Source organism: Equus quagga, chromosome 14, assembly GCF_021613505.1.
Source record: "Equus quagga isolate Etosha38 chromosome 14, UCLA_HA_Equagga_1.0, whole genome shotgun sequence".
NCBI lineage: Eukaryota > Metazoa > Chordata > Mammalia > Perissodactyla > Equidae > Equus > Equus quagga.
Window position 1 is genome coordinate 72,001,984 of NC_060280.1, and position 21,415 is coordinate 72,023,398.

The 21,415-nt window shown below is 36.6% G+C and overlaps 1 protein-coding gene across 1 annotated transcript; it reads left to right on the forward strand.

Annotated features, from left to right (window-relative positions):
• Window positions 1-3,882: 3,882 nt before the first annotated feature.
• Window positions 3,883-4,821, forward strand: LOC124225595 (putative olfactory receptor 8G2). Its single transcript, XM_046638256.1, has one exon. It carries the CDS (start codon window positions 3,883-3,885, stop codon window positions 4,819-4,821), a length of 939 nt encoding a protein of 312 aa, XP_046494212.1.
• The last annotated feature ends 16,594 nt before the right edge of the window (window positions 4,822-21,415 follow it).

Sequence of the window (21,415 nt, forward strand, 5' to 3'; positions counted from 1 at the left end):
TACCAGTGGATTATGGGGAAAATTGGGAGCTGTTAGTTATTACTTTGGTAATAAGATGAATAAATTCTGAGGATATTATGTAAAGCCATAGTGATTATGGTTAATAAACTGTATTATATACTTGAAAGTGTCTGAAAGAGTAAATCTTAAATGTCCTCACCACAAAACGAAAAATTACCTAGGTACCTGCGTGACATGGTGGTGATAGCTAACAATATGGTGATAAGCATTTCACAATATATATGTGTATAAAATAAACATGTTATATACCTTAAATAACACAATTTTATATATGAATTATATTGAAGGCTGGCAAAAAGCAAATTATGCTATCAAAATTTATTGTAATTATTGTCTCAAAAATGATACAACATTCAATGAATATTTTGAATATAAACATTAAATATAATTTTTATTTCCAAACAAAACAACTTAGTGTTTATATAGAACTAAAATAATCTCAATAACACACAAATCTCTATATTGTTCCTCAACATTTCTCTTTTAATTTTAGAGGAAAATAAATTCATCAACTTCCTTGTTAGACTTGATAAGAACTTCTCATGGTATGGCACTATCCAGCTAACACTTTCATTCAATCTCAAAGTTAAAATATTCCAAGCATTACTGTCTTATGAGTCATAACATAAAAACACAGTTAGTGGAGGTCAATGAAAACAAAAACTTTCAAATCTTATTCACAAAGGTATTTTCCCTGATTTTTTTATTTTCCCAGTTTTGGAAAGTCACTTTAGAAAATTCCTTTAGTGTATATCTTAAAACTTTCTTAAAATTTTGAACTTTTAAATAGTTTGGCTTGAAATTCACTGGAACTCTAAAAATATCTCTCACGTCCTTGTTTTCAATACATAATCTAACAAGCACAATGAATCACAACTATGTGACATTATTAAATACTGAGAACCAATGGGGAAAAGGGAATTTCTAATTGTTTATTTTCCCAAGAGTTGATACTTGTGGGATGAGATTCTAGTAGGAGGCCATTATCATTGTTTTTTCCTAATCAAACTCTTGGCATCCTTATCCAGAGTATAAAATCATCATGTCATATCATCCAGCTTTTGCAGCGGGCCATTGGGTTCATCAGAGGTCAAGACCAGCGGCTCAAAATTATTGCCACAGAGACTTTTAGGCTATGACACCCTCATTACCAAGGAGCCCTGAAAGGTTAGTACTCTGAGATTTTCAGAATCATTTTTCCCTTCAGAGAAATTGAGGAGATAAATACACAGCACTGAAGTTTAAAGAACCAAGCGAGGTTTGTCTGAATCCTAGTCCTTGACTTAAAATTCTAGAGTCCTCTCTGCTGGCTCCCTCCCAATGCACTTAGAGATGCACTTAGTTATTTATCTAGCTCTACCTTTTGTTACTCTAGCATTCACACACCCTGATGACCAAGGTTCCTCTATCATCTCCCTGTCCTTTGCTGAATAAAATTTTGGCAAACACTTGTTTGTTTTCTCACCTCAACTGAGGCGATATGAGGACTTTGTTAACTTATATTGAGTCTATGTTAACCTATCACTAACCTTCTTGCAATAATTTATTTAAAATATATAATTATGGATACATGCTATATGAAACACAATCTACCAAGTACTGTGTTGAGTTTACAGTCTAGTACAGAAGAAAAATCAGTAAATAACTCCTAATAATTAATACAGAATTAAGTATATGCTAAATATACAATTAAGAAACATATTCATGGGCATGTAGAAAATGTTCTTATTAACTGGGACTTTCACTATCACAGACCCCAGCTAAAGGGCCCTAACAATTAAATAGATTTCATAGGAAAGAGAGGATAGAATGAGAGAAAAGCTAAAGGAACATGATTAGTCAAAAAAGAGAGTCTACCAAATTCTCTTCTGTGAAATAACTAAATCATGTGGTACTTGTTGGGACACAAAAAGGAAATATTTTCTTTTTGTTGCAGGATGATATAAATGTTTGAGTGACAAAGAAATTGGTTTGAACTTTGAAGACCATAGAAAATAATAATAATTTTATGGAGTTAATACTTACCAAATAATTCCAGAGTGCTAAAGGAAAAAAAAATAAACTCTTCCCATTTATTATAGGAATGAAAATGTTGGTTAAATAAAAAGATATCAGAGAATAACTCAATAGATTAAAGTTAAAATGACACTGGCATTTATCAAGTTCTTATGAAGAATCAGGAACTGTGCTAAGCAACTTGTAGACATCATTTAACTTAATTTTCATGTGCAAAAGGTAACATTTTTTGTTGTTCTGATAGTTGGAGAGTGGATGTATTTATTCCAATGTCACACAGCAAGTATGGAGTTGAGTTGATGTTTCAATCCACTACTGGCTACCTCAATATCAGAAGCTATTAGAATTATAAAATCCTGAAATATTGGAACTGGAACAGATGTTAAAGATGACTTAATGCAACCATTTATCTGGTGTTGGTGTCCGTAAACAAATCTGCTAATAAGTAGTTATTCAGGCTCTGTTCAAATATGTCGGACTGTATGTTCAGGGTATGTCTGATGGTTGGAATGTTCATCTTTGTTGTGAAAACAAATGTTTCTCCCCATAGTTTCAAGCAGGTAGTTTTACTTCCCTCTCTCGGAGATGTAAACCGTGAGACTAATACTTCTTGAAAAAGGAATATGTTGAACATTGGTATAACTGTCACGTGTCACATGAATTTTTGGTTTACTAAAGAAATGTCCTCAGTTATTTCAGTCATTCTTAAAATGAAAAATTTCTAGATCATTTTTCTGAAATTGTTCAGTTTTTCTATATCACATAAAGTACTTTTCCCCAAACTGAAAACACTAATCCAACTACTGCCTGAGTGCTAAGTAAGAATATGAATTTCCATTTTCTAGAATCTACTTGTTTATTCGTATGTGCTCTACTAAGACCTCCACCATCTTTAAATTCTATAGATAGCACATGCAAATACACGATGATATATTTAAAAAAAACAGTATAAATGGAACCTAGCATCTGTATTCAAAGACTTCTCTTATTTTGGGAATGTGAATAGTTTTCTGACCTCTACCACTTTAACCACCAAGACCAAATTACATAGACCAATCATAGTCCACTGCTCACCTGGTCACAGTGGAGGAATAAGTGACCTAAATATAGGTCATTGTATTATGGACCCTGAGATTATAAAATTAGCAAAAGGGAGGTTGGTTCCTTGGTCTTGGAAAAGCTGCTGCGATATAAGCCTGAAGTCTGCCAGCAGTTATGTTCCTGCTTTCTGTGGTAGCAAGGCCTGGGTGAATGGAGCTGGGTTATACTGAGCAACAAAATCTCACGTGGAGTGATTCTGTAACTGCCAAGTCGGCCAGGTATTTTCAGTTGGGATTCTAGTAAGGAAAATAGCTCAAATAAATATAACTACTTTTCATGGATTTATTTATCTTGTGTTTAATAATAAAGAATATGCACTACTATTGCTTATTCTGAGTGAAATGAAAATATTATGCCTCTTGACATTCATCACTTTAATATGTACTCATACAATATGGGAGGAAACAAAACAGTCCTCAGAAATAACAGTAGTGGTGTTCTTTTTGACTGACTTTAAAAATCCAGGAATTGATGCTGTCTCCTAAAAATTTAAGAAATATCTTAATTATAAGCTCCTTGAAGATTATAATTTGTTATCTATTTCAAACAGAATCATAGTACTAGAACATCAGGAGAGACTAAGGAGATACCTGAATTATGAATCTCCTCTGATAAGAGGGATAATCTCCACGGAAATATTCTCCTCATCACACATACACACATATACACAGCTGCATACACTCGAATGCACAGACACTCATGAGTACATTTATTTTTTTTAACCTAGAACCTGCTGAGAGGATAATGGACCCTGGAAATCATTCCGCAGTGACTGAGTTCATCCTCGCTGGGCTAACAGAACAGCCAGAACTCCAGATGCCCCTCTTCCTCCTCTTCCTAGGAATCTATGCGGTCACAGTGGTGGGGAACCTGGGCATGATCGCACTGATAGGGCTCAGTTCTCACCTGCACTCCCCCATGTACTATTTCCTCAGCAACTTGTCCTTCATTGATCTCTGTCAGTCCTCTGTCATTACCCCCAAAATGCTGTTGAACTTTGTGACAGAGAAGAACATCATTTCCTACACTGAATGCATGACACAGCTCTATTTCTTCATCATTTTTGCTATTGCAGAGGGTCATATGTTGGCTGCAATGGCTTATGACCGCTACATTGCCATCTGTAACCCCTTGCTTTATAATGTCATCATGTCTTATCACATCTGTTTCTGCCTCACAGTGGGAGTTTATATTTTGAGCATCATTGGATCTACAATCCATACAGGCTTTATGTTGAGACTCTTTTTCTGCAAGACCAATGTGGTTAACCATTATTTCTGTGATCTCTTTCCACTCTTGGAGCTATCCTGTTCCAGCATCTACATCAATGAATTGTTGGTTCTCATCTTGAGTGCATTTAATATTCTGACTCCTGCCTTAACCATCCTTGCCTCCTACATATTCATTCTCTCCAGCATCCTTTGCATTCGCTCCACTGAGGGCAGATACAAAGCTTTCAGCACTTGCAGTTCCCACATCTCAGTTGTTGCTGTTTTCTTTGGATCTGCAGCATTCATGTACCTGCAGCCATCATCTGTGAGCTCTATGGACCAAGGGAAAGTGTCCTCTGTGTTTTATTCCATCATCGTGCCCATGCTGAACCCCCTGATTTACAGTCTGAGGAATAAGGATGTCAAATTTATTCTCAAAAAATTATGGAGAGTAAAAAATATTCCTGAATGAATCAATGTCCATGTTCATGAAGGAATCAATGTCATCATGTCATATCAGAAACAGGCCTTTGGTTTGTCGAGATATGTAATGCATTAGGTTTCTTATTAAACTCTTTGGGTCTTGTGACGCTTTCCCATATAACACATGCCCAAGTTCTCCTTCAGCCTGTTTCCTTTGAACCTGTAATACAGTCATCATGTATGGAGAAATACAAAAAATAAAATCAAAGTCTTTTGAGCATTAAAGCAGCCCTAGTTTCATTTTTAATAACAATACAAACACAACAAGACAAATTATGGTGGTGATGAAGATAATAATGTTAACATATATTATTGAGATATTATAAAATTTTAAAAATTGTGCCTAGTATTTTAAATATATAATTTTACTTAATATTTACAGTATTCCCTCAAGACAAGCCCTGGTATTATTTCCGTTTGAAAGATAAAGGGATTATAGCCTACTTTGCTTGACTAAATGCCCGAGTTTCCAAACATAGTAAATGATCAGCCTAGAAAGTTTGGCTCCAGGACCCACAATTTTATTCAAAGTGGTACTTTGGCCCCAGGAACTTGTGGGTAGGTCTAAGACCTCCCTGAGAATTCCCTTCTACATAGTAAGCATTCCCAGTTCCCTGTATGATTGTGCTGCTTTCCTCTTAATATCTTCAATGCTATTTTCACTTCCATTTCATTTGAGTAATAAATATAATCAAAATCTTTCAATCTAGTTCTGATCAAAGAATAAAAGAGTAAAGAGGGTGACTGGTTATAGAATGCAAATTATTATACTTAATAGCAACAATTTGTGTAAATGCAGACCAAACAACATTGTCTTATTGTTATACCAATAACGCTGTAGTTATTTATGAAGCAACTACTCGTGAAAGCCAAATATCTTGCTAAGTTGTTTTACTTCTATGCAGTTTATGCTCTTTCATTTAGTAATTTAGAAATAGTTATCATTTCACGTAAATTTTTCTTTAAAACATCTCTCCTCTCATGTTACTGCTTTTCTGCTTCTGAGCATTTAACCTCTTGTAGATATGAGTTCACATGATGATCTAAATACTCAGTTCTCTTCTGTCTCCTCCCACTTCAAACCATCATAATTATTATGCCAGAAGAATATTCTTTGGCTAGTGTTCTGTGTTATTCACCTGATATAACGTTTCAATGTTTGCCTATAGTTTCCAAATATAGAACAAAAATATATAGGATATCTTTACCACCCTTGTACTCCATTACGCATTCATTCATTGATGCTAGACATTCATTCTCAAAGAGCCCCCAAATTTATTATTTGATTTAATTTTCACCAGTTGTGTAAGGGAAAGGAAAATGGCTACAATTACAACTTTGGTCTTAGGCATTGTTTCCAGTCCTGTGTTCTGTCTAACAGACACAAATGGACTAACAAAAGACAAACAAAAAGAGTCCTGGTGGGTAGACCATTGTATTACCAGGGCTTGAGCCCGTATGGAAAACATAGGCTAAGTGAAAGGAAATGGTCACATCAAGAAAGAAGAACAGCTTGTGCATATCCAGAAACTCATGTCATATTTAATGTAATATGATCAAGCCACAAGGGTAGAAAAGTAGACAGAAGGCACTTCATAAATTGCATCTGGGTCTCTGTAAAATATCACTCCTTATTTTACTGAAGGGAACCAGTAAAATTTTCTTATACGGGGAAACGACACAGTTAGTTTTGCATGTTAGTAATATCACACCTAAGTTGGTGTGTAAGATAGATGGAAAGAGAATAAGGCTGAATCCAAGACAAATGAGCGGCCATTTTAGTATTCTAAGTGAGATATTTCATGTCAGTGATAGTGAAGCTAGAAATGAAGGAGACTGTCAAGGGATTTGTGAAAAAGTGGATTGTTAAGAGATGGCTAAATAGAAGTAGGTTGAAAGTACAAGAAAGCATGAGTAAATTTCTAGCTTTGATTATAAAATATAAGGATGAATGATAGTAAAATTCCAAAGATGAAACTCAATACCTCTAGGTAATAATTCATAGCAAAACTATTGAGTTACAGAATACTCAGTAAAATTCAAACGCTGTTTCTCTCTCTCTCTCTTTCTCTCTCTCTATGTATGTGTATGTGTGTGTATATATATATATTTATATATAAGTATATATAAATATATTATACATCTATTTAAATATATAAAATTTAATTAATAATTAAATGAATTAAATAATTTAATTAAATATATATAAATATTATATATATATATTTATTTATATTTTCCCCGTTCCCATGCATCAAAATGCTTATTTTATCTATGGAAACGCAGGAGTTTCAGGATTCTATGATGTGTATAACAGAATACTATGTGTCTGAAATACCACCATACAGATGAGCAGATTATGAGACTGTTACTTCAGTGTGCTGAGTAAAAGAAGTGAGAAAGAGAGTTGAATAAGATCTCTAGGTTATTCTGATGTATATTAAAGATTGAAAACCTCGAAAAAATATTGATATCTAACTTTAGACCCCTAGGATTTTGATTTAATTGATACAGGATGCAACCTGCATATCAAGATTAAAAAAAAAAAAACCTCCCTTGATGACTTTAAATGTGCATCCAAAATTGAGATAAACTCGTGTAACCCAAGTCTAAACTGCTTTCAAGACAATTGAATCTGATAAATTTAACGATATTTTTTGAGTTCCCCTGATGTGAGATGTTCAAAATACTTTATTCAAAGAAATTTAAGAATGCTTCTAATTATTCCTGTTTTGGAAAAAACATGAAAACATATAAGAAGAAGAAATATGAAACATAGGTGCCTAGTAATAAAGTATTTCTTTAAATATAAAATTTAGCAAGTAGAATTATATATAATGAAGACCTCAAAAGGGCAAAGATACATTAATATTCCAAATTCTTACCCCCAAATTACAAAATCCAATTATGGATAGAATTAACTCTTCAATCAGGGAAATGTATTACCTATTCATACATAAAATAAATTAGACATAATTTTATACAAGGAAACAAAAGATTTAATTCACTATTTCAAAATGTCTAGCCTTAATAATGATAAAACAACGTGTCAGAATGCACCATGGCTCTCTAAAACCTGGTATTCACAGTGTAGGCTGTGATCACTAACACTGGCTAGTGGCTTGTAAGGAATGCAGAATTTCAATCTCTCAAACCCCACTCACATTTGCTGGACCCGAATATGCATTAAAAAAACCCCAAATCCTTGGGGGCTGGATCCATGGAGTAGTAGTTAAGTTCAGCAAGCTCCACTTCCATGGCCTGGCTTCATGGTTTTGCATGCCAGGTGCAGACCTACACCACTCATCAGCCATGCTGTGTCGGCAACCCACATATAAAGTGAAGGAAGATTGGCAAGGATTTTACCTCAGGGCTAATCTTCCCTAGCAAAAAAGAAAAAAATCATCAGGTGATCCTGTGAGCAAATCTGTATCACTAATTTATAATTCAGGATTGGTGAAGAATCCCTCTCGAACAATCAAGTTAGACAACCAGGAAATGTCAACTGTAGTTCCTTCTTTTCTTAAGTGCTTGTTCCATGAGAATTGGAAGCCCTTGGAGGGTATTTGTCTCTATGTTATTTGGTACCTGGCATATCTAAATCAAGGACAAACCTTCATAGTACAGCAATCAGAACCACACAGGGGACTGCAAAAGGTGAAGATGTGTGCTACCTTGAAGTTGGAGAAACACAAACTGAAAATTTATAGTTGGAGATGCTGACCTGTGACCTTTTCATGTGCCTATTGGCCATCTGTATGTCTTCTTTGGAAAAATTTCTGTTCATGTCTTCTGCCCACTTTTTGATTGACTTGTTGTTTTTTGTAGTTCATTTGTGTGAGCTCTTTATATATTATGGAGATTAACCCCTTATCAGATATATGATTTGCAAATATTTTATCCCAGTTGGTGGATTGTTTTTTCATGTTCATGATCTTGGTTTGCTTTGGCTTCAAGAAACCCCTTAGTCTGGTGAAGTCCCACTTTTAAATTTTTTCTTTTGCTTCCCTTTCCTGAGTAGACATGGTATTCAAAAAGATCCTTTTAAGTCTGATATCAATGTGTGTACTGGCTGTATTCTCTTCCAGAAGTTTTATGTTTCCAGGTCTTACCTTCAAGTCTTTGATCCATTTTGAGTCTATTTTTGTGTGTGGGGAAAGATAATGATCTACTTTCATTCCATTGCATGTGGCTGTCTAGTTTCCCCAACATCATTTAATTGAGAGGATTTTCTTACTCCAGTGTATGTTGTTGGCTTCTTTGTCAAAGATTAGCTGTCCATAGATGTGTGGTTTTATATCTGGGCTTTCAATTCTGTTCCATTGATCTGTGTGTCTGTTCTTATACCAGTACCATGCTGTTTAGATTACTATAGCTTTGTAATATATTTTGAAGTCGGGGATTGCAATGCCACCAGCTTTGCTCTTTCTTTTCAGTCTTGCTTTGGCTATTTGAGATCTTTTGTTGCCCCAGATGAATTTTAAGATTCTTTGTTCTATTTCTGTGAGGCATGTCATTGGGATTCTGATTGGGATTGCATTGAATCTGTAGATTGCTTTAGATAGTATGGATATTTTAACTATGATTATTCTTCTAATCCATGTGCATGGAATATCTTTCCATTTCTTTACGTAATTATTGATTTCTTTCAGTATTGTCTTATAGTTTTCTTTGTATAGGTCTTTCACCTCATTTGTTAAATTTACTCCTAGATATTTTATTCTTTTTGTTACGATTTTAAATGGAAGTGTATTGTTGAGCTCTTATTCTGTTAGTTTATTATTTGAGTATAGAAATGCTATTGGTTATTGTAAGTTGACTTTGTACCCTGCAACTTTGCTGTAGTTGTTAATTATTTCTAATAGTTTCCTGATGGATTCTTTAGGGTTTTCTATATAGAAAATGAAGTCATTTGCAAACAGCGAGAGTTTTACTTCTTCATTGCCTATTTGGATTCTTTTTATTTCCTTTTCTTGCCTAATTGCTCCGGCCAAAACCTCTAGTACTATGCTGAATAAGAGTGATGAGAGTTGGCACCCTTGTCTTGTTCCTGTTCTCAGAGGGATGGTTTTCAGATTTTCCCCATTGAGTATGATGTTGGCTGTGGGTTTGTCATATATGGCCTTTATCATGTTGAGGGACTTTCCTTCTATACCCATTTTATTGAGAGTTTTTATTGTGAATGGATGTTGGATCTTGTCAAATGCTTTCTCTGCATCTATGGAGATTTTCAAGGGTTTTTTTTTCCCTCATTTTGTTAATGTGGTGTATAACATTGATTGATTTGTGGATGTAGAACCATCCTTGTGTCCCTGGTATAAATCCCACTTGATCATGGTGTATGATCTTTTTAATGTATTGCTGTATTTTGTTTGTCAATATTTTGTTGAGGATTTTTCATCTATGTTCATCAGTGATATTGGCCTGTAATTTTCCTTCTTTGCGTTGTCCTTATCTGGCTTTGGTATCAAGGTGATGTCAGCCTTTTGGAATGTCTTAGGAATATTGCCATCTTCCTCAATCTTTTGGAATAGTTTGAGAATAACGAGTAATAAATCTTCTTTAAAGGTTGGTATATAAGCACCAGCTGGATGGGTGGGGGATGGTTGAAATGCTCTCCAGAAAGGAGGAGCTGGTGGATATCATTATTATTACTCTCTTTACCCAACCTGCTAGCACAAGTGGGCAAGATTTAACGTGGCAACATTTACTGCCTTGCTAAGACAGGCAGGGCCAAGGAGTCAGGGCACTATCCCACAGCCTTGCTGGAACTAAAGAACCTACATTGTTGCAGCTCTCCCTCACTCACTGTCTGTGGCAAGTAAGTGGAAATGCTGGCAGAATTCTCCTGCTCCCTAAATCAAGTCTGCAAGCACATTAGTTGCAACACTGCCCAGGCCTCTGGGTGGAGCTGGCAACCACTACCAGCCACAGCATTCTCCCACTTACAGCCTAAAGCCCAGAGCATGTGCCCAAACATGGCACTCTCCTGCTGTGTTGCTGAAGCCCATGGGTACATAAAATCAAGACATTTTTATACTGCCTCCTAACACCAGAGAGTGTTCCCACCCTACTCCAGCCACCTAGCTAAAGCCAACAGGCATGTGTAATCCCCACTGGAAACATCTTGATCACCTGACCCTGGTGTCAAGAGGGAAGTCATGCCTGCCTTCTGCAGGACTGCAATAATTGGAAAGAGTTCTTGTCAGGCCACCACTCCTAGGGCAAAGAGCAGAGAGCAAACTGAAATACAACCCCAGTTTTCCTGTTAAAAAAGCATACCCATTTAGCCTGGAGCTTCAGCTTGGGCTATAGGCATCATGTTTCCTACACACCTAGAGGCTAAGGAGACACTCCAAGGGAAGGTAAATAGGGAGACACTATCATGGCATACCCCCTTGGACACAGTACATCTGGATGCGACTTCCCACAAAGGAGCAAATGTATCATCTGTAGCCACAATTTCTGCAACTGTCAACCAGGGGACATCTCTAGATCTCCTGGTCTGGGGGCCAGCAAGGATAATGATTGTGGCTCCACAGAGCTGCAAATATATTTCTACTTTAAAAGCTACTGCCTGAGCATCTGGCTGCAAATCAGCCTGAAACTAGGTGCTAAATGAGATTCCTCCCCTTGGAACAGTGACAGGTCTTGGCACAACCTCAACAATAAGGACATATCAAGAATAAATCTGATGGTCTAGACAACCACAAAGATTTGAAAGACAACCACAAGTTAGAATAATGTTGAATGAGAGGAATAATCACATCACAAGGCCAATCCTTCAAAACTCATAAAGGCAGAAGTTTCACTAATGCATGGAAAAAAAACAGAGAGACAAGCAAAATGAAGAAACAAGGAAATACATTTGAAATCAAAGAACAAGACAAAACTTGAGAAAAAGGTCTTAATGATACAGAGATAAGTAATCTAACTAATAAAGAATTCAAAATAGTGGTCATAAAAATTATCTCCAAAATCTGGAGAATGGATGAACACAATGTAAATGTCAACAAAAAGATATAAAAAATAAGAAGATACAAAGCAGAAGTTACAGAGCTGAATACAATAACTGAACTGAAAAATACCATAGAAAGATTTAATAGCAGTGGATGAGGTAGAAAAATATATCAGTAATCTTGAAGATAAAGCAACAGACCTCACACAGACAGAGCAGTAAACAGAATAAAGAATTTTTTTAAAATGAAGGTAACTTAAAGGATCTTTGTGACAACATTATGCAAATGACATTTAAATTATAGGGCTCAAGAGAAAAGAGAGAGAAAACTTATATGAAAAAATAATTGTGAAAACTTCCTTAGCACAGGAAAGGAAGCAGGCATTCAGTTTCAGGACGATCATAGAGTTCCAGAGAGAATGAACCCAAAGAGATACACACCAGGACAGATTATAATTAAAATGCCAAAAGTTAAAGATAAAGAGAGAATCTCAAAAACAGAAGTGAAAAACAAACTGCTACATATAAGGGAACCACCATAAGGCTATCAGCAGATTTCTCAGCAAGAACTTTGCTGACCAGAAGACAATGGCATGACACATTCAAAGTGCTGAAAGGAGAACAGTTTCAACCAAGAATACTCTATCTGGTAAATTTATCATTCAGATTTGGAGGAGAGAGAGGGTTTTTCAGACAAGTATAACTAAAGGAGTTCATTACTACTAAAATGGCCTTACAAGAAATATTAAAGGTAATTCTTTAAGCTGAAAAACATGGAGTAATAAATATCAAGAAAATACACAAAAGTAAAAATCTCACTGGAAAAGGTAAAAATATAGTAAAGATAATGGATCATCACTTATAAAACTAAGAAGCTTGCAAAACAAAAGTGGTATAATTAGCTAAAACTTTAATAACTATTTAAAGGATACATAAAATAAGAAGCTCTAAAAAGTAACATCAAAAGCATAAAACATGATTGGAGATAAAAATGTAGACTTTTGTCTTGTATTCAAATTTAATTTCCAATAAAATTAAAGGACTATTATATGCATAGGATAATGTATGTGAACCTCACAGTGACCACAAATTAAAAACTTAGAGTCAACACACATAAGAAAATACGAAAGGAATCTAAACATAACACTGAAGAAAGTCATTAACCCATAAGGGAAAAAAGAAAAAGAAGAAGAAAAGAACAAAGAAGAACTACAAAAAAAGACAGAAGACAATTAATAAAATGTCAATAAGTAGAGTGACATCAGCAAAATGGTGGAGTGAGCTGTCCCCTTCAAACTACAACAAAAAGGACCTTTGTTGATCAACAGAGGATACCACACAGCACAACAGAACACATGAGAGACCTATACAGCTATACATCTGAAGGTGGATGGACTTCTCATAGGAGGTAGTGGAGATAGGTGTGCACTCCCCTGTCCCCTGACAGTACTGTGCACATGCGTGACCACTGTCCTGGCTGACAAGAACATCCATAGTACTGCTCAGGCCCTCAGGGTGGGAGAGTGCCTTAGAATGACTCTGGGAACAGGTGGTGGCAGCCCTGAGTCTCCATGTGATCACTTTCCCATCCTGTGGGAGAGCCCACAGTGCTGCTGTGGTCTGCAAGGAGTGGCTCAGATCCTGAGCCCATGAGGAAGCTCTGCTCACAAAGAGCAATAACGCATCATCTGTAAGAAGAAGCAGTGGTGTATCTATGTGCCTGGGCAAATGATTTCCTGGCTGGCACAAATGTCTATAGTACCACTGCAGCCACGAAGGTGGAAGTGAATCTCAGCATGAATGTGGCAGCAGGTGGTGGTGGCCCTGAACCTCCACATGATTGATTTCCCATCTGATGGGAAAGCCCACAGTGCCACTGGGGTCCCGAGGAGTGGCCCGGTCTTTAAGCCTGTGAGGAAGCTCCTCCTACCAAGCACAATGGCCTGCAAAAACTTATGGAGAAGTAGCATCAGATCTATGCACTCAGTTGAATGCTTTCCTAGCTGGTGCAAGCACATATAGTACCCCACAAGTTTCCGCACACATTGCGGGATCAGAAACACATATCCTGCTTCCCCCAAGCAGTAGCAGGTGGATGCTGTGACCTGATACTACCAAAAATGACCTGGCAAGAGATTAGTTCATCCAGCACCATAAAAAATGACAGCAACAATTCAGGCCAGAAGAAGAATTATAATTCTCCATAAACTAACCCTGAAGTCACAGAAATTTACAATCTAAATGACATAAAATTCAAAACAGCTGCCATAAAGAAACTCAGTGAGTTGAAAGAAAGCTCAGAAAGACAGTTCAATGAGCTCAGGAATAAAATTAATGAGAAGAAGGAATGAGATTAAAAGTATAAAAAAAGAAGAAACTCTGAATCTGAAGAAAAGAATGAATGAAATAAAAAATAATCTGGAATCCTTAAAAAGTACAGCTGATGTTGCAGAAGATTTAGAAAAAGATTTTTTAAAAATGAAGTAATTCTTTAAGAAATACCCAAATCACTCAGGAAAAACAATGTAAGGATTATAGGTATTCCAAAGGAAGACGAGAAGGATGGAGGAGCAGAGAGCTTGTTCAAAGAAATAATAGCTGAGAATTTCCCAAACCTGCTGAAGAAACCAGACTTACAAATATATGAAGCCAACAGAACTCCTAGTTACATCAATGCTAAAAGACCTTCTCCAAGGCATATAATAGCAAAACTGGCAAAAGTCAATGACAAAGAAAAAATAATAAGGAATGTCTATCAGACTTTCAGCAGGTTTTTCAGCAGAAACCTTAAAGGCTATGAGAGAATGGAATGATATTTTTAAAATGCTGAAAGACAAAAACTTTTAGCCAAAAATAATCTATCCAGTGAAACTTTCCTTAAGATATGATGGAGATATAAAAGCTTTCCCAGAAAATGAAAACTGAGAGAGTTCATCACCACTAGAATTCTCCTGCAAGAAATTATTAAGGATGTCCTTACACCTGAAACAAAAGGCAAAGGTCTACAAAGCTTTGAGCAAGGAGGTAAACAGACAGAAAAATATCAGAAAACTGCAGCTCTCTTTTGCTGGAAGTAGATACTTACTTATAACTTGAAAGATAAAAGGAAGGAAAGCATAAAATGCAACTATAAACACTTCAACTTAGAAACTCACAACAGAAAACATAATAATTTGTAAGAACAATGACTCAGAAGGGAAGCATAAAGGGATGAAACCTACCTAGGCTAATAGAGATAAGAGACTATCAGAAAATGGACTATGTAATCTATGATAACTTTTATACAAACTTCAAGATAACCACTAAACAAAAAATCAGAGTAGAGGCACAATTCATTAAAAAAGAGAGAAAACTGAGAAATCCTCCACATAAACCCCCAAAATGTAAAGGGAGTTAGAAATATAAGTGAAGAAAAATAATGGAAACTGTACTGGAAAACAAGAGACAGAAATAAAGATTAAGCCCTCATATATCAATAATCCCCCTAAATGTAAATGGATTGAATTCTCCAATCAAAAGACACAGAGTAACTGGATGGAGTAAAGTACAAGACCCAAAAATATGCTGCCTCCAGGAGACATATCTTAGATCTAAAGAAAAACATGGGCTCAGAGTGAAGAAATGGAACACAATACTCCAAGCAAACAGTAAACCAAAGAAAGCAGGTGTTACCATACTTATATCACACAAAGCAGAGTTCAAGATAAAAAAGAAAATAAGACATAAAAAGGGGCAGTATATAATGATAAAAGGGACTTTCCACCAGGGGACATAACAATTATGAACATATATGCACCTAACACAGGAGCACCCAATTATATAAAGAAACTATTAACATACCTAAAGGGAGAAATTAACAGTGACATATAAAAGTAGGGGACCTCAAGATCCTACTTACATCAATGGATAGATCATTCAGGCAAGAAGTCAACAAAGAAATAGTCGATTTAAGTGACAGACTTCATCAGATGGACTTAATAGATATATAGAGAGCATTCTATCCAAAAGCAGCAGAATATTCATTCTTGTCAAGGACATGGAACATTCTCAAAGATAGACAATATGTTGGAAACAAGGGAATCGTCAATGAATTTAAGAAGATTGAAATCATAGCCAGCATCTTTTCTAACCGAATGCCATGAAACTAGAAATCAACTACAAGAAAAAAGCAGGGAAAGTTATAAATATGTGGAGATTAATCAATATGCTGCTGAGCAACCATTGGATCAATGACGAAATCAAAGGATAAATTTTTAAAAAATACCTGGAAGCAAACGAAAATGAAAACAACATACAAATTCTAATGGGATGTGGCAAAAGCTGTTGAAAGAGGGAAATTCATAGCAATACAGGACCACCTCAACAAACAAGAAAAAATCTCAAATAAGTAATTTTAAACTAATCCTACCATAACTAAAAATGAATGGAAAAGCCCAATGGCAGCAGAAGAAGGGAAAGAATAAAAGTTAGAGCAGAAATAAATGAAATAGAGACTGAAAAAAAAAACGTAGAAATGATCAATGAAATTAAGAGCTGGTTCTTTGAGAGGATAAACAAAATTGACAAACTCTTAGTCAGAATAATCAAGAAAAAAAGAGAGAAGACTCAAATAAATAAAATTAGAAGTGAAAGAGGAGAAATTACAATAGATACCACAGAAATACAAAGGGTTATAGGAGAATACTCGGAAAACTATATGCCCACAAATTGGATAACCCAGAAGAACTGGATAAATTCTTTGACTCATAAAACCTCCCAAAACTGAATCAAGAAGAAATAGAGAATTTGAATAGATCAATCACAAATAAAGAGATTAAAACAGTAATCAAAAACCTCCCAAGAAACAAAAGTCAAGTATCAGATGGTTTCTCTGTAAAATTCTACAATTCAAAAAATATTTAGTACTGGTCCTTCTCAAACTATTCCAAAAAATTGAAAATGGAATGCCTCCTAACTCATTCTATGAGGCAAACATTATCCTGATACCAAAACCATAAAAAGACAATACAAATAAGGAAAATTACAGGCCGATATTGCTGATGAATATAGAGGCAAAAATACTGAACAGAATACTGGAAAACTGAGTACAGCAATATATTAAAAGGATAATACACCATGATCAGTGAGATCTATGCAAATAAATCAATGTCCTACACCACATTAATAGGAGGAAACATAAAAGTCACATGATCATCTCAATAGATGCAGAGAAAGCATTGACAAAATCCTAAACATTCATTTATGATAAAAACTCTCAATAAAATGTGTATAGAAGGAAAATACCTCAACATAATAAAGGCTATATATGACAAACCCACAGCCAACATCATACTTAAGAGTGAAAAAGTAAAAGCCATCCCCCCGAGAACAGGAACCACATAAGTGTGCCCACTCTCACCACTGCAATTTAACATTATTCTGAAGTTTTAGGCTAGAGAAATTAGGCAAGAAAAATAAATAATAGCAATTCAAATTGGAAAGGAAGAAATGAAACTCTCACTGTTTGCACCTCATGATTCTTTATATAGGAAACCCTAGATAATACATCAGAAAACTATTAGAAATAAACAACAACTACAGCAAAGTTTCAGGGTATAAAATCAACTTACCAAAATCAGTTGTATTTCTATACGCTGATAATAAACTAGTGGACAAAGAAGTCAAGAATACAATCTCATTTACAATCACAATGAAAATAATAAAATATCTAGGAATAAACTTAACCATTGAGGTTAAAGACATATACACTGAAAACTATAAGCCATTATTTTAAAAAATTGCCCAGAACCAGTACAAAGGGAAGCTCCCGGTGGGTGGATTCCCCAGCATGGCACCAGACCACCACCTGCTACTGGGTCTACGGTAGCCGGTGCATGGGTCGGTGCACAGGGTGCCCGGACTTCCCGTGGACGTGCTTGGGGACAGGGTTGGAGTTCCAGCACTGGGCTCTGTGGCCCGGGGGGACACTCCAGGGTCCCGCACCCCCTGGTAGGGAGGGCTTCTGCTTGCCATTGGCAGGGAGGCCCCAGCCAGCATTCAGAACACCAGGAAGCTCCCTAGAGCAGAATTCCCCACAAGGCAGCAGCTTACCAGCCACTGCCAGGCCCACAGACTCTGGCTGTGTCCCAGACAAGGCAAGGGGCTCCCAGAGATCCCATGATAGTGGTGCAGGGCAGAGTGGAGCTCTGGTGAAACGGCTACACAGCCCAGGGGGGAACTCCAGGTTCCTATAGCAGCCTCAGTGTAGCACTAGTGGGGAGGTCCTGACTGGCAATCGCAAGGCGGAAAGGCCCTGGGGCAAAAGTAGCACAGCTAGGTGAGCTAACGACAGACTGCAGAAGATACCCATAGCTCTGCTGGGAGCTATAGTGGACAAGTGTGATCTTATGGGCTCTGTCAGGGACAAAGCTGTGATTATAGGTGATCCTGCTCCCGGCTGCGGGGAAAGCCCATAACACCACTGCAGACCACAAGGAGGGAGCATGTCTAAGTGGGCTGCAACAGTAGGCACCAGCAGCCTGAGGCCCCCTTGTGATTGCCCCCACAACTGATGAAGGACCCCACAGGACCACTGTAACTCCGAGGAGAGGTCCAGGTCCAGTCAGTAACAGCTGACAGGGTTCCTGGTTGGTGCAGTCTAAACAGCTGCCCCTCCACACACACACAGCAGTTGTAACAAGTAGAAGCAGCAACTAAACTCTATCTCTATGCAAAGGCACAAATCCACGCCATTCAGCAGTATGAAAAAATATATTAAATCTCCAGAACAGAAGGAAGATGATAAACACCCAGAAAACAATCCCAAAGACAATGAAATCTATAACCTAAATGATGATGATTTCAAAACTGCCATTATTAAAAAAACTCAACAAGTTAAAAGAGAATTCAGATAGACAACTCAATGAGTTCAGGAGCTATGTCACAAAAGAGCTTGACACTATAAAGAAGAACCAATTAGAAATACTGGAGATGAAGAACACAATGGAGGAGATTAAGAAAAACCTGGACTCTATGAACAGTAGGGTCAATAATACGGAGGACAGAATTAGCAATTTGGAGGATAGTAATATAGAAATGCTGCAGACAGAGGAGGAGAGAGAACTAAGACTAAAAAGAAATGAAGAAACTCTCCGAGAATTATCTGACACAATTAGGACATGCAACATAAGGATTATAGGTATACCAGAGGGAGAGGAGAAGGAGAAGGGGACAGAAGGCCTGTTCAAAGAAATAATAGCTGAGAATTTTCCAAACTTGTGAAGAGAGATGGAACTTCATGTGACAGAAGCCAATAGATCTCCAAACTTTATTAGTGCAAGAAGACCAACCCCAAGGGATATGGTAGTGAAACTAGCAAAAGTCAATGACAAAGAGAAAACAGTAAGGGCAGCCAGGCAGAAGAAAATAACTTGCAAAGGAAACCCCATAAGGCTATCAGGAGATTTCTCAGGAGAGACCTTACAGGCTAGAAGAGATTGGAATGAAATATTCAAAGCTCTGAAGGACAAAACCCTGAAGCCAAGAATACTCTACCCAGCAAAAATATCCTTCAAATACGATGGAGAAATAAAAACTTTCCCAGATAAACAAAAGTTAAGGGAGTTCATTGCCAAAAAACCTCCTCTTCAAGAAATGCTCAGGAAGAACCTCATGCCTGAAAAATCAAAAAAAGGAAAGGGGTTACAAAATCCAGAACAAAGGAGATAAGCAGAAGGACAATAACACAAAGTAACAGCTCTCCATCAGGACAAAATGCAAAAGAACTGGAAAACAAGTGATAAAATGGCAACAGTAGGCCCCCATGTTTCAATAATCACTCTAAATGTGAATGGATTGAACTCTCCAATCAAAAGGCACAGAGTGGTAGGATGGATCAAAGAACAAGATCCAACAATATGCTGCCTCCAGGAAACACACCTCAGCCCCAAAGACAAACACAGACTCAAAGTGAAGGGATGGGAGACAATACTCCAAGCTAATAATGAACAAAAGAAAGCAGGTGTTGCCATACTTATATCAGACAAAGTAGACTTCAAAGTAAAACAGATAAAGAAAGACAAATAGGGGCAGTATATAATGATAAAAGGGACTCTCCACCAAGATGACATAACACTTATAAATATATACGCACCTAACACAGGAGCACCAAAATTTGTAAAGAAACTATTAACAAAAACTAAAAGGAGACATCAACAGCAATACAATAATAGTAGGGGACCTCAACACCCCATTAACACCAATGGACAGATCATCCAGACAGAAAATCAACAAGGAAATTATAGAATTAAATGAAAAATTAGATCAGATGGACCTAATAGATATGTATAGGACACTTCATCCAAAAACAGCAGGTTACACATTCTTCTCAAGTGCGCATGGAACATTCTCAAGGATAGACCATATCTTGGGAAACAAAGCAAGCATCAATAAGTTCAAGAGGGTTGAAATAATATCAAGCATCTTTTCTGATCACAATGCTATGAAACTAGAAAGCAACTACAAGAATAAAGCTGGGAAAGAGCCAAAAACGTGGAGACTAAACAACATGCTACTGAACAAACAATGGATTATTGAAGAAATTAAAGAAGAAATCAAATATTATCTGGAGAAAAATGAAAATGAAAACACACCCTACCAAATTATTTGGGACACAGCAAAGGCAGTCCTAAGAGGGAAATTCATTGCAATACAGGCTCACCTCAATAAGCAAGAAAAATCTTACATAAACAGCCTCAAACGACACCTAACAGAATTAGAAAAAGCAGAACAAACAAAGCCCAAAGTCAGTAGAAGGAGGGAAATAATAAAAATTAGAGCAGAAATAAATGATATTGAAACAAAAAAGACAGTAGAAAGGATCAATGAAACAAAGAGTTGGTTCTTTGAAAAAATTAACAAAATTGACAAATCCTTAGCTGGACTCACTAAAAAAAAAAGAGAGAAGTCTCAAATAAATAAAATTAGAAATGAGAGAGGAGAAATCACAACAGATACCAATGAAATACAAAGGAAATACATATGGAAAACTATATGCCAACAAATTGAACAACCTAGAAGTAATGGTTGTTCATAACAACCTACCCAAACTGAGTCAGGAAGAAATAGAGAATCTGAATAGACCAATCACAAGTAAAGAAATAGAAACAGTAATCAAAAACCTCCCCAAAAATAAGAGTCCTGGACCAGACGGCTTCTCTGGAGAATTCTACCAAACATTCAAAGAAGATTTAAGACCTATCCTTCTCAAACTATTCCAGAAAATAGAGGAAGATGGAGCACTCCCTAATACATTCTATGAAGCCAACATCACCCTGAGCCCGAAACCTGACAAGGACAACACAAAGAAGGAAAACTACAGGCCAATATCACTGACGAACATAGATGCAAAAATCCTCAACAAAATTTTGGCAAACCGAATACAGCAATACATCAAAAAGAGTATACACCATGATCAAGTGGGATTTATCCCAGGGACACAGGGATGGTTGAACATTTGGAAGTCAATCCACGTGATTCACTACATTAACAAAATGAGAAACAAAAACCACATGATCATCTCAATAGATGCAGAGAAAGAACTGACAAGATCCAACATTCATTTATGATACAAACCCTCAATAAAATA